This window comes from Halictus rubicundus, chromosome 9 (genome assembly GCF_050948215.1).
Source record: "Halictus rubicundus isolate RS-2024b chromosome 9, iyHalRubi1_principal, whole genome shotgun sequence".
In the NCBI taxonomy this organism is placed as follows: domain Eukaryota; kingdom Metazoa; phylum Arthropoda; class Insecta; order Hymenoptera; family Halictidae; genus Halictus; species Halictus rubicundus.
The window spans coordinates 3,552,780-3,578,104 of NC_135157.1; the positions used below are offsets into that span (position 1 = coordinate 3,552,780).

Genomic DNA, 25,325 nt, shown 5'->3' on the forward strand with positions numbered 1-25,325 from the left:
CGTCTATCATTATAACCCATGATATATTCAGAAAATATTTTCATTAACGATAACTGAAAATACAACTATAAAGCTCGTCATGTATCAAGAAAATATTAATATAAAAATCAATATGCTTGCATTTCTACGAGGTAGAGAGTAAGAAAATTTGAGATTGATTTATGGAAGCGTTCAGTTATTCCTAAGAAACTTATTTAGCAATCTTTGTCGTCATTTTCATCGTTCGGAACATCAAAAAGTTTTCTGATGCTCTGCCGTGGTACGCAGCTTTTTTATTAACATTTTACTCAAATATCGTTAGCTTCTCTCTTTCTCTCTTATTTATCTCATATACAAATCAATTATTTAACAATCCTATTCACGGTTACGATATAATATTGTTTTGCTAGGGATCGTAGTACACGTTTAATATAAAGTTTGTTATACATACATATATCACGTAACAGAGCCATCGTGTGCATTAGTATCCAATCACAGTACAATAAGTGCAGTAATGTCTCGATGTATGTGAAAGAGATGTGCACGATATTTGTGTAAAATTGATCCTCAAAGTTGAAGCTCTAATATTTTAATCTAACGACAAAACATTTTTGTTTTTAATTATTTTCTCATGAAACGTTTACTAACATATTTGTGAAATTTGATCAGTGAAAATATTCGACTGATTAGTACGAATAATCGAGATTCTACAGTATCGTTGATTAAAGAAGTAAATATGTTCCAAACTCTGCCGGGTTCAGTATCGTTTCAATCAGAAAAATGTCACGAACGTTTCATAGAAAAATGATTGGAAACAAGAACGTTTTATCATCAGTATTGTCTCACCGACCCGTTAGTGTCAATGTTTCGTTCACTCGCTCTTTTCTGCGCTCTGCGTAAAAGAATAGTGAATAGTGCGTAAAAGAATAGAGACACAACTGTATTCGAATAACGAAACAATTTTTACAATCGGAACCCCTTCGATTCGAATATTAGAATACGAGACATTGGTAACATCGATCGTTTACGAAACGTTTGAATGGCAAATTATTCGAGTAGTCTCAGTCCTAGCCTACAATTCCTACTCCAACTTATCCTCGAAGCTTCTAAAGAAATCGCAAGGGCCATGTAAAATCTATCGGTCTTGAAGAAATCTGTAATTCGCCGTAAACCTATAGTTACAGTCTTCTGCTACAGATTTCGAAAACTTTTCGAAAGGAAGAAGAATCGGAAGAGTTTTCGAAAACCGTGCGCGATCTCGCGATAAATTGTCGGCCGTTCGCTCGAGAACTTCAGTTCTTGGGATTCAACATTTGACACATGTTATCCAACAAACGGGAGATGGGAATCTCGCCTATGGTTTCGCGAAAGAACAAACGCTCGACCGTTTTTGAGCTGACCGATTTCAGGTAACCGACTAGATACATTAACGCCCCACATCTGCTAGATTGCTGTAGATATCGGGACGACGTATAATCTCCCAGGATGCATTGGGCCTGGTCTTGCAGCATCTTGATCGATTCGACCGCTTGCAGGCCCTCCGTCTCTGCGACACAATACGATTTACGTTACTTCAGAATTAATCAAATCAAAACTATCATTAGGCTGAGGATTTTATGTATTTATAATGCAAAATAACAAAAATATTTAAAGCATACAATCATAGTGTTACATTAACTTCAACCGATTGAAATTATTAGAAAAAGACATAAATGTCCACGTAGCTCCTGGATCTTGCAATCGATGCAGACAATTTTTGGTTTTCATAAAAATCCGCAGTTTAATTATAGTTAAATATAAAAGCGTATTAGACTGTTCGGAATGTTCCGGCCGTTTCATAGATATTTTATGAAATTCTAATCCAGTGTGACGTACATCGTTCGTCGGTATATTGTTTACAAAAAATAATACAACTTGTTCGTTTACCACTTTTTTCTTACGTTTAACATTCTCGAAAAAACGTTGGATAATAATAACGCAAACACATTGTTCATACAAATTATACATTCTAACAATTAAGTAATAATTTATGCAATATCACCTGGTGTAAATAGTGCCACTGCCTTCATACATCCACATTCCCCCACGTCTGGAGCGAGTTGTCTGAAGCGGAATATTATGGACTGTAATTATAAATAACATATGTTACAGTCAGCGATGCACCACACCCAAATATTTAGAACATATTACACTAAAGCTCTGGACGATTCTCTATATAATTATTACGAGACTGCTGATTTTATGCATTTATGACAAAAATGAACAGGTGAGATACGAAACTCGAAATTACACAGATTGGTATTCGGCACACGAATATCTGTTAGAAAGGTTTATTGAAAGTCGACGAATCCAAGAAGAAGTTCGTTTGTCGAACAGTAGCATCAGTCACCTGAATTGTAATTAAATCTTGATTCGTCGTAGCTTCGTCTTTCGATAGTCTTTCTCGTATTTGCTCATCCTCCAATAATCCCGTAATATTGCAGGATATGAACCATTGTGCCAGATGTAGGAGAAAGAGTTGCGTCCACGAAGCTTCTAATAATAGTAGCTGATCGTTTTTTGAAAGCGCTTGAACAGGTGGAAGAGAGTGAACCCATCTTACAGCCATGAACAGCAGACGAGCAGTTGTCTCCTGAAACATTGAACCAAAACTAGAAACGATTCGAAAAGTAACTGTTCAAAATTGTTACATGAAGGTTCTGATCAAAACAGTTACGAAGAACTATTGAGTGATTGTCAAAGTTCATGGCCGATTTTCAGAGACCTCAAGACCTCTGAAGAAAAATCGTGCAATTTTTACTGCATGAAAGAAAAATCCACCAGCTTGTAAAACGCTGGAAAACAATTGTCTAAAATGGCAGAGACTATATAATTAATTAATAAAAATGTTATTTTAACCCTTCACGAACTAAACTTTTTTTAACGCTATCAACAACCTAAAATCGAAATGCAAAGATCTTGAAAATGAAGAATTTTATTCTGAGAAGAGAAAACCGAGAATCTTTGTACATTTATGTACTTCGATTATTTTCATTGTAATGCAACTAAATATAGCATTGCTATTAATAATGTGAAACAACAAATTATGGATGTTTCCATTCAAATAGGAAGATTCTGGCTAAAACTAAAAACTATAATTTCTTATTACTATTTCTTGCGGTTGTGATTCCCATAGCCATTGCCTACTGTTCCATAACAGTTATTTTGTCGGATCTATATCTGTCCCAAAAAGATTTTTTGTATATCAAGCATTTTTTCTCTTTTTAAGTACAGTGACAAGAGAGATAACAGAACTAAAATGTTGAATTGATGCTTATTGTTAGCTCTGCTATTTATGTTTTAGTAATAACATCTTTTAATTATTTTGGAGGAGATAATGTTGATATAGCTTTACCTGTAATGGCTCTCGAATAGATGGAATAGTTTGTAAAGTCCCTGATGAATTCTGGCTGACTTCCGTTTGTTCCAGGGAATATTCTGACTCAGGTTGCAGCCGCGCGTTCCACGCGAGTTCCTTGACAAAAAGAAAATGAAAATACGTTTTGCAGAAGAGAAACATAAAGAAAAATTTAATACTTTTATTAAGTTATGTTATTTTATAAGAAAATGTAAGTTTTGTACGTGGTATTCTAATATTTTACAACAAATTGATCAATTTTTGTGTCGTAAAAGTTGCGATATAAAATAATAGTCATTCAAGAACAAAATTATCAATTTTAAAACTACAAATTGGTAACGTTTTTATGAGTTTTAATAAGAACAATAACATGTTTAAATAACATGTGAGTATAAATAATTTTATACTCATTAATCTGACTATCAAAAATTATTGCAAAGATTTAATATGAAACTTTCAATTAACACTTTAAAAAATTTCAGAAAAGCTTGAAACTTGTTAGACAACTGAATAATTTTCCAATGTAAGTCACCAAAATAAATCATTTTTTCATGATAATTATATTCTGTAATGATACTGTAATAGTAATAAATATTTCGTTATTAAGTAATCAAAATAGTAATAGCGATTACTCAGTAACTATAGTTTGTAGTGATTACCTTGATTGCATTTTGCCAAACTGTGTTGTCGGCAAACTGTAGATAGAAACACCAATAAATGACGCACAGGAACAATAATTTTCTTATTTAAAGAAAGAATAGTCGAGAATTATTTAATGTATGCGATGACAGCATGCACAGATAGGACGTGCCATATATTTACTACGCAATAGAACAAGAAACAACATTCTAACATTGATTGAGAATTTTTCGAAAAAATATTTCGTCTCATTTTCAGTGACTTTTGATGAGACCATATTTAACAAAAACCGAGAATTAAAATTGAAGCAATTGTATTTTCTTTTATTTTTTTCGTAGTTACAATTAAAGTTAAAGTGAATTCATATTAAATAAGTGTTGCAAGCCTTATTTCGAAAAGTTAAAGTCATTCAGTGTAAAAACAACGCAGGTCGCAGCAGTTGAATGAAAATCTAGAGGGATATCTTTTACTAAAAACTATTAAGGTCAAACAGCCAAAGATGCACAAATTTCCAAACAATAAGTGAAGAAATCGAGAACCATTCAATTTACGAGAAAAACTGTGTTTACTTATTCTTAAAAACATTAATAAAAATAATTCGTGCAATTACTACAACAACAAAAGTTGTTGGTTCTAACATCTATAAATTGGGGAATTGAATCAAATATGGCATAAAATGTAAAAATACTATTTGGAAAACCATACGATTAAGAAAATTCAATGTTTTAATGATTCGGTTACAAATACAAGTAACCATACATTCAGAGAGTGATCGAATTATTATGAACACTTCGAAACTATTACTTATTTGAAGTTTGGTAACAAATAGAATTAATATATTGTTGTGTTTTCAATAACATATAGCGATTATTTTATATTGTTTGCGAGTGAAAAAAGTGCTGCAATAAATAGACAGCTCCGTTTTCGAGTAATTTGTGTAAACCAATAAAATAAATTAAAAATAAAGTACTGTTTCAAACGTGCTATCAATTTATCATGAATCAAAATTCGTGTTGATGCATTTTTACATTGCATATGAAACCTATACCTTCTTTACTGTGCCAATTAATGCAATTTAAATGTTGAAGCTGTTTGGAGCTACTTTTGTGCCAAAAAGAAAAATAATATACCTAATCACTCATTAAAAAGATTTAAAAGAGAATATACTTTATTTTAATCATTACCATAAGGAGTAACACATTCCGAAATATTCTATTATATTTTACACTATTACATTATAATAATATTTATAAAGCCAGGAGTAACTAACAACTAGGGTAACGAGCAGAGGAATATGTATGTGATTGAAATATAATTTTTTTGATTGATAACTGTTGCGAGCAACAGAAATAGATTTTCGGTCATTGTACTAAAAAATATTTTAGTTGGAAAAATAATTGGTATCCTATGACTCTTTTCCAATTTGGTTATAACTATATTGCAGATGTTTATGCAAATTTTATATGCCAAAATATACAAAATATATGCAAAAAGTATGCAAAGTATGAACAAAATTTGTTGAAAATAGTACACTATAATTATTATCAGATATAGAGTAGTTGTATAATATTTTTCGCTATTTATAATGTGCATTACAATATGTAACAATAATACTTTCTGTGTTTTCAACTATCAATTGCTGCTTTTTATTAGGGAAAATTAAATGTACTAAAAATGTCCTCTAACAACACAAGATCTAATGGGATTTGATTTTAATTTTGTTGTGGTAACTAGCGAAGCAGAAAAATTTGCTTGAATAAATGCTAAATTGTTAAAGCGAGCTCCTTTTTTATAATTTCTTAGGCTCACATTGACATTTCATAGTATATCAATGTATACACACTACCTTGTTATGATTCACAATATTATCACGTGACAATACGAATAACCGTTTCTTAGCAAGATAGATAATTATTAGAAATTTTATATTTTTGATTATTAACGTATAAAAGAAATACAAAAAAAAATATGAACTATCCAAAACATACGCACCACGCAAAATATGCAAAATAAAAAGTAAATTTTTGGAATTACCTAATCATGACATAAATTTCTATCCAGGTCCCATTGATCGACCAATTTTCTATAAAAATATGCATTTTCATAAACATCCGCAGTGTTGTTATAACAGTTATTGTCCCTGGTTCCAAGCCTTGGGAAAGGGGCATCTCGATTGAGAACAGAATGCGGCAAAGTGGTAGAGGTCTCGAGGATAGTCAGTATCAGTCCATTGTGCGAAAGAGAGGCAGGATTTACTCGGTTATAAAGTTTGCAGAGGGGAGAGACACGGAGGCCGAGCAAATTGAGCTGAATTACTTACCTGACACTTCTCGGCGGACATTAGTATCTGAAGAAGGGGCGGTTGCGGCGGCAGGGTGACGTTCGGGGACGCCGAATAGAGGGTCGTGGCCGAAGGAGAATGCGACAGAGCCAGCGATACAGGGGATTGAGAGTCTTCCGGTGGTTTCTGTACCAGCCCCACTGGTCGTGGGTAAGGCATGATCCTTTGGTTGCACCTTAACCTTCTACGGTCATTACGTTTTCATTGATCTCCCGGAGCTACACCGCGTCCAAAAGTTTCCGGCCCGGACCGGTTCATTTTGAAAAGTCAACTTTCTAGCCGAGTTGTTTCGACAACTGCTCAATTTACAGCGACCTAATTTCAATTAACTACTACCATACAATTTTCTTCGCGATTATAATGAGCAATAATGATAGTTCCATACAAGAAGAAAACAATTGGTATTTATTACATGTCTGCATTTACTTTAAAACATTATCGTCTATCGGCGATTATTCCGAGCATATCATTGTAATAACTAGACTGTGGATTTTATGCAGTTATGACATTAGAGAGTCGGTGAAATTTCAAATAGTGGAAAGATTAAAAGAATTTAAGAATGTCAATGTATTATTTTTAGATTATTAGACTTATTAAAGAAAGACAGACAATTTCTACCGGATTCCTGTCTCTTGCAATTGAGGCAGACAATTTTTACTTTGCATAGAAATCCACAGTCTAGTAATAATACAGCTATCAACTTGAATTATTATCAGAGGCTAAGTAGACGATGTGTTCAAAGCACGAAGTTAAAATTGGAACTGCGGCTATTCAGGGTTAAGTTAATATATTGAAAATTATTATAAATGAATTTACAATAATTACGTCTTTACGACACGTTTATTAGCAGAGGTTTTGCGTACCTGGGAGGTAGTAGAACATAACCGGACCCAGGCCCAGTCCTTAATCGATCGTCGTTTTCAATCGGCGATTGTTGCTTCTCGGAAATCACTGAATGAGGTTTCGGCTTCCTCGGACCACGTACATGTTGTACTGCTAAACATTAGCGATGACATACACATATTATCTTTGTGTTTGAATGAATTTTTCAGAAAAACAATGTTCAATTTCGGCACAGCCTCCACATATTACGTACACTTTATTATTCTTTGTAGAACATGTTCCTGTAGTGAATTTGGGATTTGGAACAATGTCTACAAACGTAGGTATTTAAAGCATTACAATTTATTATGATTACACTTTTACGTATTTATAATATTAACTAGCAAGATGAACGTGGAGATACTATAATTATTAACTGCAATTTAGAATGAACGTATCCGAAAGATTTAAAATGAACGTGAAGTTAAAGAAATATTTACACGTCAACGATAATTATAATACTTTTCGCAATGTAATCACAAAATGATCTTTTAATGTAGGAATATCATCTTCAAGGGTTCTATCGACGCCACCCCAGGACTTAATGAAACAAGAGAGAAAGAAATAGCATAAAGAAGCTCGATGAAGATTGAATTGAGGGTTGCGAAATTCAAGATTTTCTGAATTAAATATCTTATTACAACTATAACTGACCACAATAATTTTAATGTAGCAAGATCAGTAACTTCCAATTCAAGTAGAAATGGTATGCGATGATCAGACACAGTTCATTGGTCTCCCTTCCATTAATACACTTCCATGTTTTCCTTTTCACGATTAATATATTTGTATGTATTTTTAAAACGTGAAATACGAAAACATATTCACAACCATTAATGTTTTATATATTTTCCCAGATTTTCGCAACCCATAGAATGATAAATAGAAAAATAATCCTCATTCCAAAAATATGAAAATAAATTCGCATTATTCGTACAGTGTCCTAATACTTGCCATTGCAACTGTCAATGTATATATTTTACCTAGATCTATTTATGTCTTTATCATATAATAGACAATTACTTGCAGACTGTTTAACTATCCATTGCACTTTGAATGCAAACAATGAATAAATTAAATCGATCTTAATAAAAATTCTAAATTCTTAATTTATAGTTTATTGGTGAAGATGATATTTTAATCCTTATATGCAGCTAGGGTGAAAATTTGTCTACTTTCTATTTTCGATACTGTAAAATTTGTTGATTCCCTATCACATTGTGTTGCAATTTAATGCATTTGTTTGAAATATAATATTTCATATAAACCATTTCATTAACACTTGCAAACCTCCTACAACGCCATATAATTCATCTATACAATTCCCATATGTAACTTTACCAGCCTACACGGAACAGTTCGACAAATACTACAACCATTGTGACGTATCATGCGATTGTAGCATTATTGACGAATCTAACGTAAATTAGTAAAATAAAGTAACAATTGGTGCAGAAATTTCAAAGTCAGGCTCGACATAGGATTGGAAAGGCTTAATACTCGAGCACCGGTTTAACGAAGCCCAATTCGCCAACAACAATCCCACTGATTGTCCCAATCTCCCAGCGAAAACTCCTCAAAGTCAGATTCCCTGGTCCCCGTGTATCTCTTTCGAATCGGCCGCCTCATTTGCACAAGGAACACCGGGGTCTTGCCGCGTCTTCCACGGCCTCCCCTTGACGAAACCGTAGTCGAGGAAGCGATTCACCCATCACCGATCAGGAATCACAAATCATCCCTTAATAGAAGACTCCGCCCCCCCTGCCTCTCGTCACGCCATGGTTTTTCTATTAATATCACCTAAGAACTTAACGGTGAGAGCGAAAAAGTCCGGTACGGGCTGCGCGAAATTGAGTCTCGGGGAAGGTATAGCCTGTTCGAGATGTACGAGCTGTATTTTCGTGATCCTGGACGGAGGGGCGGGTTGGTTGGAGGTCGACCGAGCCATGGGAGGGTTGAGAGAAATGGGAGAGAAACACGGGAGGAGGGTGAACAAGAGCTGGCTGGCCGGGCGTCAGCTTCTACTGGCTCTCCTCGGCAAGACACAGAGAAGTGTGCGCGAGAGACAGAGTCTGAGAGGGGGTGGAAAGAGAAAGAGGGAACTAGAGAGAGAGAGAGAGAGAGAGAGAGAGAGTGCAACAGAAAGAGGGATAGTGTGACAGAGATAGAGGGTGTAGCAGAGAGACAGTGTGCGAAAGGAAGAAGAAGAGAGTGACAGAGAGAGTAAGAGAGACAGAGAGAGAATGTGAGAGAAAGAGTGAGAAAGAGAAGGGGTGAGAAGAGAGTGTGAGAGAGAGGATGTGAAATAGAGAGTGTGAGGAAGAGAGAGATTGCGTGAGTGAGTAAGACAAAAAGCGTGAAAGAGAGAGAGAGTGAGAGTATGAGAGAGTAAGTGCGACAGCGAGAGAATGTGGAAGAGACTATGAGAAAGAGAGGGAGTGTGTGAATGTGAGAGAGGGGGTGTTTGGAGAATCTATGGTAGAGACAGGCACACACTCTGAAATATGTAGAGGGTGTGAACCCGTGGGTGGGCGAGCGGGAGACAGAGGGACAGAGAGGGAGGATGGAAGTGCAACCGGGTACCTAGCACATCATCATTAATGAGGCTGAGCGGATAGCAGCCGTGGATTCCCACGTTCGCACTGGCGTCGCAATATCTGCGCTTGATCCAGCAGCCTCGGTCGGCCATTGGCGGCGTAAGAATATATCTCCCTTCGGGTGGCCTTTGACGACGAAATCGCGTGCCCGCCCGCGATGGGAAACCTCCTCTGCCGAGAAAGAGGTCAGAGATCGACACGGAGCGGGCTCGTTTAGTGTTTTCAGAGTAATTAATGCGCGACGGGGCTGGTTCCTTTAAACCCACTATCCGGGAAATCTCTGGCGGGTTGATTAAACTGATTAGAGGGTTCGCTGACACTGCGGAACAAAATTTGCGCGGCGTGGCGCCTATTGGGTGAGAACAGTGATATTTGTGTTTTTTCTTTGACATTGAAGAGGACAGAGTTATGATTAGACTACGGATTTTATGCATTTATGAACAGAAACAAATAGATCAAGCTATTTGAAGAATTTAAAACTTCCAATTATTTTCAGCTCAATCAAATTATTATAACTAGAAATGAACGTCTACATAGCTTCTGTGTGTCTTGTAACGGATACAGACAATTTTTTCGTGAATATAGGATCTAATATAGGTTTGTGAATATAGAAAACAAATATGAGAGTTAGGATTACATTTCTAACTTCATTTGATGCTAAAGCGTAGCAGTAGTGAATGTGCTTCATAAAAATTCTCTGTTGGCATTCCACACACGTAAATATTTTTTTCCTAAGGTTTTGAAAAATTTTGTATGAAAAATACTGAATCGAAAAAGGGTGTTCTACCGTTTTTCCGATTTAGCTTGTTTGTGTCCAAATGAATGATTGCAATGCGATGTTCAGTAACTTAGAAGCACGTATAGTAAAGTTTGTAGAACGTAAAATTCCTATAATCGGAAAAAGGGAAAGACTCTTCCGTTGCTGAAACTATAAAAGACTTCTATGGGTAATTATTATTAAAAACTAGAATCGCGAAAGGAAACCTGCTTGTAATTAAATTATACTGTAAGTAAAGTTTTAACTGTAAATTAACTAATACATTTTCATGATGGGCACTAATATTAAAGATGAAGGTCTGTTATCGCGTCAAATAGAATAATTACGACAGTTGCATTTGTATTCTTATTTTTATTACGTCACTATCTTGTGTCGTGAAATGAATGTCGAATAGAAAAATACAAATATTCGTTAGTCGGGTGCAGAACGTTTTGCAAGCACAGACCTACGGTAGCGAGTGTACGTTGAAAAGTAAGGTGCGGCGAAATCCGCTTCGGGTCTATTGGTTTTACCGACTAAATTGGCCGTGCATCGAAACAGGTACAAATATTATTATTTTCCGAGTGTAATAATTGTTTTTTCATCAGCGAACACCCCGCTGGAGGAAAAAACAGCGAGCCGGTGCGCGGTTGTTTGCTTTGTAAGCAAACTTCCTCGTATACAGCAGCACGCAGTCGGGATATTAGAACGTGAAATCATTTTTAAAAGCGTCCTCCTATTCATTTTTCCCCTTATAACAGGGGTCCCCACAGTATGATCGGTTATTAAAAAATAATAGTCGCTGGGAACAAATAAAAGCTTTGAAAGTGCTGTGTTTCTGTTTGAAATATTCAGATCGTACGATTAATGTGGGGAGGTAGATTTGATAACAACATATGTTCGAATCCAGAGATAAAGTTGGTACATATCTTTTTATACTTCAATGTACTGTACAACATTTATAAACATATTTTAACACGTGTGTGATTCGGATATTTTTTTTTTTGAGATTTAGAACACTAGAACTATCAGACTTGTGTAATAAAATAGCGAATTACGCAAACTCTTTATTGCATATACTAATATATATACTAATATATATACTAATATTGTGTAATTCCTTTTTGAAGGTTTTATTACCCGTTTACTTTTCAGAGTACGCCTTTAATGTCAGTTTAACAAAAAAGTGCCAGAAATAGTTTAATTAAAATCTTAAGGAATCTTACATTTTATAGTATTATTATCCATCTTTGAAGGAAATATTTTATCTAAACATTTCTAAAATACACGTTTCTCTATGTCTGATGCAGATTTCTAATCAGTGATGCAAAATCAGAGGTAACTCCGGGAAACCTCATAATACGAACCTTGTGATGACATAAGTACATTGTATAGAGCGAATTAAATTTGTATCGAGGAAAAATAATGGCTTCGAAACAAATACCGTTGATTATATGGTATAAAATATTTCGATATTTATATCTGTATGTGGTGTACTGTGAAAAATCAGAATAAACCATCCGTCCGGATTTTCTGGATTTTAAATATTTCATTTGGTTCGCGTTAATTGAAATCATTATGAACTGCTTCGACTGCATATCAATTTAACCCGCGAGTATTTTTTTTTATAATATCATATAAATGAAACGTGGTGGCGAATTAAAATAAATACTTTAATTCTGATCGTCTAACTTTACACTAGAATACGTGGAAACACCACTCCAGAATGTTCCGTCTTGTTTTATTTCATTGCAATGCTAATATAATCATTTTCTTTAGATTCAAATTCCAAACAATTACTGTGTTATTTCAATTGCAACACGTTCCATACCGAGTCAAAATAAAAATGTTCCACCCGAATTCCAACAAACTGGAGTGAAATAGAAATTTACTTTCTTTCATAGGTAATATGCTCAATAGGCTGAAAATAATACACCAGTATTTTCAAGTTTTAATTCCGGTTGCCTCCTTCATGGCCATGAACATTGCCATCCTCTTTTCTGTGGTGCTGATATTAGGGGTACCTACACTCCCAGACAAAAAGATAGCACGCGTGTGACATCTTTAATTTCTCGTGTTAAAATTATGCTAGCGTGGAAACTCTGTGCAGTATGTAAAACATACCTTCTGCGAATATGTAAACAGGACATAGATTGACTTCAGTTCAATGAGGTCTTTTAGTTGAAAGGAAAACACATAATCCGACGCAGTTAAAATGATAGCACACTTGAAAAATAAAGATATATATTTCGTACAACACAACAATATGTTTCATAAAACAAAAGTATACATATTTGTTATAGCAATATATACGCCAAACTACATTTTTTTAATAATGTGTGGAACCTCCTTTGTTTTCTATGACTTCCACCATCCTTTTAGGTAAAGAATTATATAGTTCTTTAATTTTTGCCTGAGCTAAATTTTCCCATTCAGTTGCAATGCAAGTTTTTAATTCATTTGTGTTTGAAAATTGTCGGCCTTCAGCATACACTGCTTGCGAAAGCATTGCTCAGCAATTTTCAATGATATTCAGGTCGGGTGAGCACGCTGGCCATTGAAGAGTGGAAATATTTTCGTTTAAAAAATATTCCTTAATAATTTTAGTAGTATGTACTGCAGCATTGTCTTGTTGGAATATATATGGCGTTTTCGCAATGCGTTCTCCATATGTATAAATTTGATTTTTTATTAATTCGAGATATCGGACGCTATTCACTGTTCCTTGAATAAACTTGATTTCCGTTTTTCCTTTATATCCGACACCAGCCCAGACCATTACTCCACCTCCATGCATTTGACGTCGAATTTTTGTTATTGGTTTCTTACGAATATCATGATAATAATATTTACATCCGTCTGGTCCATCAAAGTTAAACCTCTTTTCATCCGTAAAAATTACTCTTCTCCGAGTCTTCTTCCAAAGCGCATGTTCTCTTGCAAATAACAAACGTGCCTCCTTATGTTTGGCGTTTAATGATGGTTTCGCTATTATTCTAGACCGGTTTATAATGTTACTAGTCTGAAGTACACGACGAATATTTTGTATATTTGTTTCGACTCCAGCTTTCTTAGCGATCTCCCTCGCAGTACCGCAAGAATTGGAAGCAGCACGTATAATTGCTCGGGTATCGCGTTCAGATAATGCTGCTGGCCTTCCTGTACTTTTCTTCTTTCCGTATGCACTTGTATCTTCCAACAAATTATATATAACTTTTCGACTGCGACTAACTTCTTTTGCAATTTTAGTAATAGACAACTTTCGTTTTCTCAGAGCTAAAATTGTGCTAATTTTGCTTTCACTAAGTTTTTTGCCACGACCCATTATGAGAATAGCAATATGACAAAGCTCTAGATACAAATTGAACATTGTAACTCCGTGCAAGCTCACGAAACACTGAAGAATATGTGAACATAGTTCCTGTGTGCTATCATTTTGTCTGCGTCAGATTATGTGTTTCTTTTTCAACTAAGAGAACTCATTGAAGTGAAGTCAACCTGTGTTATGTTTACATATACGTAGAAGATACATTTTCCATATATTTTAGAGTTTCCATGCTAGCATAATCTTAACACGAGAAATTAAAGATAGCACACGCGTGCTATCTTTTTGTATGGGAGTGTATAAGTAATCAATTATTTGCAGAGAATTTGTTTTGCCTTGAGTTCTGTACCGATCGTTGAAGAGGAAACACGTATTCTTTTATAGTTTTCGGTAAAGCAGCCTGTGTTCAAAATATTCTAAAAAGTACAATTTTTTTTACAACCTTGTAATAAAATGGCGGCGTCCGCACCTTCCGAGGATCGTATTCGTCATTGCATACTTTTTCATTTTCATGCGGGATTTAATGCAACGGTAACAACAAAGAAAATTTGCGATGTTTATGGAGATGTATTGAAGGTCAACAAGTGTCAACGTTGGTTCAGAAGGTTTGCTGCTGGTGATTATGATCTCTCTGACAGGCCTAGTTGAACTTGATAATGAGACCCTAAAATTTCTTGTGGTAGCTGATCCAAAATTAAGTATACAAGAATTATCGAGAAACCTTGGGTCCACATGGTCAACTATACAAAGACACCTACATGAAATGGGAAAGGCATATAGGCAAGGAATATGAGTACCGCATCAATTATCCGAGACCAACGAGAATATTCGATGATCAATTTGCACTTCATTGCTATCCAGATTTCGTAGAGATCCATTTCTTAGCAGAGTCGTTACCGGAGATGAAAAATGGATTCTTTATGATAACATAAAGCGTTCCAAGCAATGGCTTTCGGCAAATCAAACCGCAATATTAACCCCTTAACCTAGCTTATCACTTAGAAAGGTGTTACTGTGCATTTGGTGGGACTGTCGTGGTATAATTCATTTTGAGTTGTTGAAACCTGGAGAAACAGTTACTGCTGAGTTGTATTGTCAGCAATTACAACGGCTGTATTCAGAACTATTGAAAAAGAAGGCATCTATAGTCCACAGAAAAGGTGTAATACTGCAAATTGACAATGCCCGGCCCCGTACAGCAAAACTCACTCAGGAAAAAAATCAAAGAATTGCAACGGGAAGTTTTACCGCACCCTCCGTACTCACCGGATATTGCTCCCTCTGACTATCATCTTTTCAGATTTCTGGAGCATTATTTAAGAAATAAAACATTCACTTCTGTAGAAGATATAAGGAGGCACCTTGAGTCACATTTTGCTTGACGAACCCTGGATTTCTATACGAGGGGGATTGAAAGTTTGCAGGAAAGATGGCAAACTGTCCTTGATAATTAAGAAATAAAAACTTGAATTTACTACAAAGTTTGTTTTAGATTTCAAAATAATTGATTACTTATGGGCCCCCCTAATATATTTCTCAGCCTTGCACTTATTTTAAAAATTATACGTTTCGAACGCATCGTAAAATTCGATTTGGATAGCCCTATACAGAAAACTCACAGAAACAGAGGAAACATTACGCGCGGGGATCCAGCGAAACGAACAACAATGCTCGTCAAGAACGAAATCTGCAATTTCACCGTCGGTGGCGATAGACAAGCGGAATTAAACGCTTCTTATGGAAGAACCGGGTACGAGACTCGGGCCAAAAATTACGGCGAAGCAGGACGAGCGACCCGGAAGAATCCGTCGCGTCGAACGTTCGCCGTTGCGTCGCGTCGCGTCGGTTCGTCGACGGACAAACCTCGAATTTCATGCCGGATGTCCCGGTAGCCGGCGCGACGTCCTCTCGCACACGTGCGACCAGTATACACGTTTCCTCTTAATTCGCCGGAACAATTTTTCGCCCAGCGTAAGGGGCTTAAGGGGGCGATTTTGCGAGTACGTGCGTACTCGCGATCCGGACGTGGAATGGACGCGGGGATTAGGATCGCATGCGCTGGAATGGACCGCGCCCTGTTCCCTTTTCCATTCAGCCTGTCCTCTCTGTTTCTCTTCCAGGGGCCTGGGCTATCTCGCTCGTCCAACGGCACATCCAGTGCACACAGAAGCCACGAGCCACCGTAATACTCGGCCTCTGGCCACGTGTGCTACACAATGCGAGTTCCCACAGTTTGAGTGGCGTCGGACTCTCTGTGTACCCTAGCGGGCGCGCGCGCACCGACCCGACCCGACCCGACCCGACACCAGGTTAGGATTTGCGTTTTGTCATTCATACTGGATCGAGGAAAAACGTTGACCAGAGGCCGCAGGAGAAACCAGGCGGGAGAACTCGACGGATAATGTGACGGATAACCGAGAGACCCGGCGGACGATTTACAGAGAAAATGGAGCAACCAGGCTACACACCCTTAGCATTACGTATTTTGTATAAACATTAATTACGCATACGCATGACGCAGTATTAATTACGCATTATCGATAATAGTATATGCAACGTCTTCCTATTCAGCAGGGATATCAATTCAGGAAGCTATAATATTTGTTGTGGTTAAAAAATTTTTCAAATTGTTCGACTTGGTCTACACACAGGAGAAAATCGATGGATATGATACACGAATAAAATTGTTTTATTAAACACAAGAAAGATAAGAAGCTTGTAGTCATTGTTTACACATTCTATCAGTGTTATAACAAGTATAATAACTGACCAAACATGGGAAGCACGAATATTACAGGCTACACACCCTTGCTACACCGAGCTACTTTCCTCAACGGAAAACGACGCGACTGAGAAGCAGCCGAGTTGATACTGGGGCATCCTGGATGTGTTTCAACTGAAGGAATTTGGCAATTTCAATGTCCCTTTTTGTATCCTCGCGCCGCATGGTAGTGCCATTTCTGGAAAGTTTGGGCAGTCAACGAAATTTCCATAGATCCGCTAAACATTTCAAGTGTTTTTGATTGGTATCGATTGAATTTGTACTTGTCGCCGACTGGGATAGTTACAATTTTTATTAATGCGATAATTGCTAACATTTCGTAAGCATTAGATGTATAACCTGTAAATATTTTATCTTTAGTTATACAGCGTGGAGCGGAAACCGTAGTACAACTGGGCATAGGGTGATTCTACATAAAAAAAGAAGAAAATAATTTGGTATAACATTTTTTCAGACAAAAATTCGTTTTCGAAAAAATCATCCAGTACTCGGTTGCCTAGATGAGTTGCCTCATCCTGGTTGCTAAGGATTTATACAAGTCTTTAATTGTGGCTTGGGAAATATTTTCCCATTTTCTTCGTATCGGAAACTAAACGGAAAAAGTATTATTATACTGCGTCCGAGCGGATAGTATAAATCAACGTTAAATCGACCCTTAACCGTGTTCTCGGAGGGTCGTCTGTATTTCCGAGGGGCGTACCGCTCGGAGACCACTTCAAAAAAATTGCTTCTACTAAAATCCACTTAGGATAAGCTAATTAAACTAATAAATTAGTTTTATTCGAGCGATGGCGGATTCCGCGTGCAACGGAGCCCGAGAAAACCGATCGGGTTAAGCCGGTGGAGAACGGACGAGCGAAAAAGAGTTCGCGAGGAGCTAGTGGGGAACTCGAAATAGCGAAACGGCGGACAGCAAAAAACCAAGCGGATAAGGAAGCGAGTACACAAGTGACAAATATAGTCCAGGGAACGTGAACGTGGACGCGCGCGGTGTCGAGAGCGAAATTTGGCTGTGTGTGTTTGGAAGCGTGGACGTGTGACGATCGCGTGTGTGGGGTCGTCGGTGCTCACACGGGCCATGGATCACGGGGCTCACACTCTCTATCCTGCTAAACGGTAAACCGATCTGTGAACATTTCAGCAGTCAGCGATCTCGAAGGCTAATCCCCGAGTGAGTGGGGTTGATACATCGACTACCACCACCACCCTAGCCGCCATCACCCACCTACTACCACCATCAGCTACCACCCTGCTGCTCCCGTCGCCATCAACGTTCCCCTGCCCCGGCGAGTTTAGCCGATTGGAGGGGCCGAATTCGCGATTCGTGTGTCGGACTCGCGTGTAGGACGCGCCCGTACACGTGTTACCACTCCATAGAGATTCATATGGTGGGCCCCCGTGTGTACGCGCAGCGACGCGTGTGCCAAAGGGACACGACCTTGCGAACCTTTTTCCTGTCTTCTGGAAAATGCCAAGCCTGTTGCAGCACCGCGCCGCGCGCCAGAATATTGCGTTCCAACGCGTTCAAATTTTCGAATACGGAAGGGTCTGTCAAACATACACCGGACTTTTTCTCTAATTTTCTATTTCAGGCGAATTTTTCCGAAATACCAACGAATTATTTTCCTATGTACTTCTTTCTCGCAGTGAGAATCGTGCATAATGTATCAATATTGTAGTTAAGTTCAATAACAAGATAAGTGCTTCCCAAAAATTAAGTAAGTTTTCAATTTTAAAGCTTGGTAGCTTTTAATTTTTCTGGTTGGTTAACACGTTGACTGTCATGTCACCCATATGTGGGTGACGCAATTATTTGTCCAGGTTTTGAAATAAATTTTTACGTTAATATATTCATTGGACCAAATTTCGTTAGGATCTGTAAAATTCAAGAAAGTTGAAGGACTGCTCAATATCACACATTAAATTTCTTTCAATTTTTATTTCATTAAAAAACTTACTTTGATTTTATGGAATTGTTGAGGTTTCTAGTTTGGCGGTCAAAGTGTTAATCAGTTTCCAAATGGTTTGAATCGTTTCTGGCGCGACGCTCGTTTTGAAACGTCACGGATGCGTTGTGTTTCGAATGCGTTGACCTGCACCAGCGAATGATTTATGGTAAACTAACATTTGTATCCCTTCCAACGTTTATTTCGAAACGGTTGACGTAATCTATGCAAGATTTGAGTCGGTTTTGCGACTTTCATGGTCACAAGCTTGTCAACAATAAGCTGCGCAATGAAAGTCATTGATCGTTCCAGCTATTGAGAATTCGCAACATATTTAAGCAATAAAGGGGATGTTCAGGAATAGTCCAACGGAGTTTTTAAAATTTTTTTCTGGTGTTAAAACGGAAGCTCTATTAGCTATCAAATGGCGCGAATAGTTTCTGACCAAGCTCCTTTTGTTGCGTTGTGTTTCGATCGTATTGACATGCACTAATAAACGATTTATGCTAAGCAACAACTTGTGTCTCAGTAACGTCTCATCTCTAAATTTTTGACGTGAACTGTACAAGATTTCAGTGAATCTTGCGTCTTCGATAGTTAAAAACGTGATGATAATACGTTATGCAATAGAAATGTTGAGTAGACTAACACGTGATACAGATTCAGTGTTAGACAAGTCTACTTGATCTTCCACTTGATGTCATGTACATAAAAACGCCTATGCTGTTCTACAATGCAAAGTCTCGTTAATAGTTAATTGACTTGAGTTTTCGGTATTGTTCTTTAAACTTTTCTGATATTTATCATGTTTACTTTTTATTTTTAATACATACAGGCTTGTGTTTAGTTGTATATTTTGTAAACTTTATAATACTTTTAAGGAATCAGAACGAAATAAGGCATCACGTTCGTAGCTTCATTCAGAACAAATTGTAAACAAAGTTTGTGTATGATGGGGGTCTTAATCTGTAGTATATAAAATATCAAATTCGAGAGACAATTATTCTATACACAAAAATTAGTTTATCTTTCGGACTTGAAGACTGTTCAGCCTACTATATGTCTGAGCATTATTGGTTAACACCACTTTTCAGTAGAGATAAACCTCTTTATGTTATACACGTTATATTTTACATGTTGCTGTAATTTCACAGTATTGCCTGGATTATGAATGATACACTTTATATAAATAATCCATGTATCTATTGTAAATGTTACAACTCTTAGAAATAAAATGCAATTTAAAAATGAAATAACACCGTCGGATTCAGAGGAGTATTATTTAAAAATGACATTGTAAAGTATGTACAGAACATAAACGCTCAAATATAGCACAAACCATTTATAAAAAACAACAATACCATTTAAAAACAGATTACATTTAAAAATAATTCTATGTTAAAAATCAACAATACTTTCATGTTCCTTTTATAATATATTTCGTATCTCTATGTGTTGAACTAAATATCGCAACATAGATATTTAACAAATCAAAATTTTTTAAAATATATAAGTTTTTAAAATTAATAGATTCTATTCTTGAATAATTTTCTTGATTAATAGCAGTATTTAAACTAAAGAAAAAGGATTCGGCATGCTCGAATAATCATTTGTTCTATAAAATAAAAATAAATAAATTTATCAATATTCCATAAAATAAATTAAAGATAGTGCACAAAGGTTTGAATTGGAACACCAAAGAGTTCTTAATCCATAATGGTTGCTTCAAATCCAAGCTGCAAAGATTACAAAAATTAACAATAAAGTTTAAATAATGAATTAGAATTGTAGATTACGTACGATATATAGATACGATTTCTGTCAACAGGTCAGCTAATTTGTCGTCTCTTTGGGAAATGGTATTCCAAGTATGCATGTTCGTAATGCAGATTGACAGAAGGGTAACGCATATGATATTTCACACATGTTTAAATCAGATGACCACAGATTAATGGATTGTACAATAGGATTGCACTGCTGTATGACATGAATTATGCATTCAGCCCACCTGACTCAGAAACCCTTAGTTACTTGAACCGAAGGAATACAATTAGCTTCTGTAGATACACAGTAATATGTTTTATTGCTGACATTTACAGCATTTTCACTCGAACTGTTTACTTAATCTAATTATAGGCTGCGGATTTTTATGCAAAATAAAAATTTTATGCATTAATTACAAAATGTAGAAGTTACCGGGTAAGTCCAGATTTTGAAAGTTGTTTAATTCTTACTTCAGACAATTAGCAATGCACAAAAACTATGTATCAAAATACAATTTTATTGAATAATAAACTTGCTCGAATTTTGCACGAAGACCGTCAATTCCAGAAAACTATAACGAACATGAACGACGAGTTAACTCGTCTTCCTTACTTCTTTTATAGGTCAAACATCTTTCTACAAACATAAAAGACAAGTGAAGCATTCAAGAAATCAAGTTGTGTTATTTACTATTTATAATAAAACGCGTCTAAAAAGTAGAGCTGCCTATTAATTGTTATAAACATTTCGAACAGAATCAGCTAAATAACTATGTTATTCGTCTCGGTTAAATCGAAGTAAAATTTGATTAGTCTGTTATCATGTTATCAATGTTCAAGCATCGAAGTAAACGTAAATATATGATTACTACTACATGTTGAATGTAAAGTCACCGTGATTCATAAAAAAATATTACATTAATTGTAGATGAGTGTTGCATCAAAGCTGGGCTTTGAATGAGTGTCGCATTCATCAACAGATGAATGTTACATTTAATAAAGCAGATTTATTTTTTGTATAAATTTTCAACGGTGGTTTTATTTATTAATTGCATATAAAACTTCATATTAACATATAACAAAAACGGCAAAATGTATCCTGAGATTCTAACATATTCGGATATATTACTTGTAACAGTTTAAGAATTTTATAGTTTTGTTTGCAACGAACTGCTACTCTTAATTTTATAAACTTTTTAAAAAGTGCCCATATCAATCCTTTAGGATCTATTGTGGAAAATTTGTTAATTTCTTTTTAAATTTATTAGTTGTATTGTTGAATTTCATTTTCTGTGAATAATTGACAATACATATACATTCGTAAAAAAGTTTGGATTTTTGTCAAAAATTTTTCCATTTGTTCGCCACAGTTACAGTGGGGAATTTACTGGAAAAGTTCAATATTCGTGTATATCACGATATGAAATACATTTCTTTTGCAAAAACAGCGTATTACGATGGAAATTGTTATTAATAATCATATAATAATAATTTTTATGCATAATACAATTTTGCAATGATAATTATATATCAATCCTTTTTATGTATTCTTAATTTGTTTTTAATATATGTTGTATACCTATCGGAAAAGTAATAAGAATGTAAGGATAGATCGAGATTGTTTGGAAGAACGTGCATGGGGATCAAATTCCAAGTACTGAGAATGCGTCGGACGGCGAATAGGGATTTGTTAAGTTTGTTAATTATGTTTACTACCAATATGATTTGTTTAAGTTTCTTATTATTAATTTTACATATGGTTCATTTATTATTAATTTCGTTTTAAAAATTGTTAATTTCTCGTTAAATTTATTAATTATATTGGTAAATTTCATTTTCCGTGAAGAATTACTTACATATAAGTGCCCAAAAATAGGCTATTTGTCCGCACTGTGCGACGGTACGACACGAAGTGCTTCGGAAATTCACAGCAACATGCTGAATAGAAGTATTCTTTTTCTACTAAGAAACTACAGACAAAGAAGTTCTCCAATAGCTGTGAAGAAAATGATACGGCAAAGGGGCTACTGTTCGACTTTGAATGCGTTCAAGTATTCTAAACAGGGGGGACAATATCCCAGAAATGGTCACCTCGGGGAACGGAACTGTGTTTTGCACATAAACATTTCGCGGCGAATGTATTAAAAAAGCGAACGATCCGATCGCGAATGGAAGCGGCGCGTTGCTCCCGATGCATAAGCTAGCAGATGTAATTCTCGCAGTTATGTGAACCGTATCCGTGGTGCAGCTCTTCTGGGCGTTAGTATGACAGGTGACGATCAAAGCCCAGCTTAGCGCAACGAGTCGTTCAGTCCACACAGATCGTGCCCTACCACAAGAGGGAGAGCATGCAGAGCCTCGTCCTGTCTTCCTCTTTTCTCCACAGTCTCAGCACGATACCATATCATTCCTCTCTCTCCCCCCCTCTCTCTCTCTCTCTCTCTCTCTCTCTCTCGTTCTCTCTTCAGGACCCGCTTTACAGTTTACCGTTTATGTGGATGGATTGATGCTGCCGGCCGCGTGTACGGCACGCCTCGCTTCGTTGCGTTACCAGCCGTCCACTCCCACGCAACCCCCTTCCATCATTCTCGCCCCCTGTTCTATGGTTTTCACTGTGTCTGCCTTTCTTCGGTGTGCCGTGGTCTACGAAACCACGCTGGCTACAGGACCGACCGATCGGTCGAAACTATAACGCCGTAGGCTCGATCGTCCTCGAACGATCGTCGGGTAGTTTTCTTTCGAGAACGGGAGGACTAGGGCTTGCGTTAGGAACGCGAGGATCTCTGTTAACACGTTCCGTGCCGTGTGGGTCGCATACGACCCACGCTAAACTTTCCGTCGAGGACACATGGAATTTTAGCTACCAGGTGATAAAAAACCTGTTAAACAAGCACTTGTTCCTAATTTATTAAGATAGGAATTTTTGCTTTGTTCTGTACTACATCTTAAACGCTACACTTTTTTCTTGATAATTTTATTCTGTACCATAAATGATGTTGCATATCGATTGCTTTCGATTCAGCTATCTACATCCGAAGCATGGATACTAAAGACTTCAGACATTAGAGGTTCAGATAATCGAGGCCCTACTGTATAATTAAAATTTCAATCACAGCAAGAAAGCTGACTCGATTATTTATTGAGCGCGAACGGTTAAAGTTACTCGAATGATTTCTTTTCTTTCGGGAGCGTGGTGATCCGCGAACGATGGAAGGTTGGTCGAGGAGCGAACTATCGGAAATAATCTCGATTTTCTGCCGGTGAAAGGGGCAAACACGGGGCGCGTCGGTTTAATTCCGGTTCAGAGTACTTCGTACTTCCAGAAAGGGTGGCTCCGAATTATGAACGGAAACAAAGAGATTTAAACTTCGAAGTTGCGAGCGGCGATCGATTGGGCATGAAACGAGGCAAAGTTTGCGGATCGAAACGCCTCGCCCGATTTGAATGTGTACACTGGAAATGATGTTGACCGTTCGGCCTGGGAAAACTAAGGGGTTCATTATTCGGTTTTGACAAGTCAAGACTGATAAGCAAGTCTGACGCCGCGAGTTCCGTGTCATATTTCATTATTCCATGTCTAGAGTAGCGTACATCAATTTTTTAAATGGAAAGTCTGCAGAGAAGTTGGAAAGTCTGGTAAGATTGCTTGACAAGCAATTTTATCAATTGTCTACACTCTGATTTCATTTAGAAAACGTTATATTCTGAGGCTTGCAGACTTTCCATTTCAAAAATTAATCTACGCTACTCTAGAATGACAATTGACGATGAAAGTGATCTTTCGCAAAATTTTCTTTACATATCATAACTACTAGATTGCAGTTCTTTGCAAGGAACGAGAATAAACATCAAATAGGAGGTTCTTTTTTTCTTCAGTGATCTTCGGAAATTGAAAATGGTGCATTCTCAAATTATTTTAATCTTTATACAATTTTCAATTTTATTAGGTGGTCCCAAAAATTTCTTTTACAATATGTATGTTTAATATTATTAAATAACACGGGTATATACAAATGATTCTCTGTTCAGAATGGTGTGTTCTAATATTTTTAATTTACATTATCGAGATTCTAAGAAATGGATCAAAATTTGGATAGACACATTCTTGTTATTTTTATAAATAGTCACTCTTAGTGCTCCGGTAAACCTAGTGTTGACAATTGTAATAGGTCGAAGACAATGTGTTGCCACTCTTAAATCTTTTTAACGTTTTCAGTATTTCAAATTTCCCGGACTCGTTTTGGTCGTAAATGCACAAAATCTATTTATTCAGATTACTATTCTCAACTGTATCTATCAATGATCCCTTTTATGCGAATCCTTGACAAAAACTGTTATGTTAGGTCCCCGAGCCGCAACTCGATAAAGAACATCTCGGCTCACAAGCTGTGTGCGTGTACACCTGTTCCCAAATTTTTGAAGGCAGCAGGAAAAAGCTGAAGCTTTCTCCCTGAGAATTGGAAGTATCGGCCTATGAGGAATATTCGAAGAAACCGCGACGAAGTCCCTCTTTCCCTTTGCAAACGGCAAATCCGACACGGTAAGCCGCTTGGTAATCTTCTGATGTCGTTTAACGCCATATTTCGCAAAATATACGGGTCCGCGGGGGCATTTCGTTGGCAAGGTAGACGGGCAGAGCAAATGACACCGGGAGGGACGAATTTCCGTGGAATTGTCGGAGGGGGTGCTGGTACAGACCGCTGCCATGCCGGGGGTTAGAGATCTCCGGGTTGTCAGCTAGAGGATGATTGTATGCCTGCGGCGACGCGGTGTTTCGCGAAAGCACCGCGTAGCACCTACATAATAGATACCACTTATCGGGTGGTCAACTACGTTTTATGGGTCCCTCACAAACGGCGAGTAAAATGGTGTTAGCTGTGCAAATAAATTCGGTGCTTTTTTATGCAATCGGTCGTA

At 36.8% G+C, this 25,325-nt stretch overlaps 1 protein-coding gene across 1 annotated transcript in view; it reads right to left on the reverse strand.

Annotated features, from left to right (window-relative positions):
• Positions 1-1,271: 1,271 nt before the first annotated feature.
• LOC143357325 (protein dissatisfaction) overlaps positions 1,272-25,325 on the reverse strand; it is a 40,003-nt gene continuing 15,949 nt past the window's right edge. Inside the window, exons 4-9 of the mRNA XM_076793738.1 lie at positions 7,220-7,352; positions 6,336-6,540; positions 3,374-3,493; positions 2,369-2,611; positions 2,021-2,102; positions 1,272-1,525 (exon numbers count right to left, since the gene is read on the reverse strand). Coding sequence (XP_076649853.1) covers positions 1,272-1,525; positions 2,021-2,102; positions 2,369-2,611; positions 3,374-3,493; positions 6,336-6,540; positions 7,220-7,352 — 1,037 coding nt within the window. The remainder of the gene's footprint in view (positions 1,526-2,020; positions 2,103-2,368; positions 2,612-3,373; positions 3,494-6,335; positions 6,541-7,219; positions 7,353-25,325) is intronic.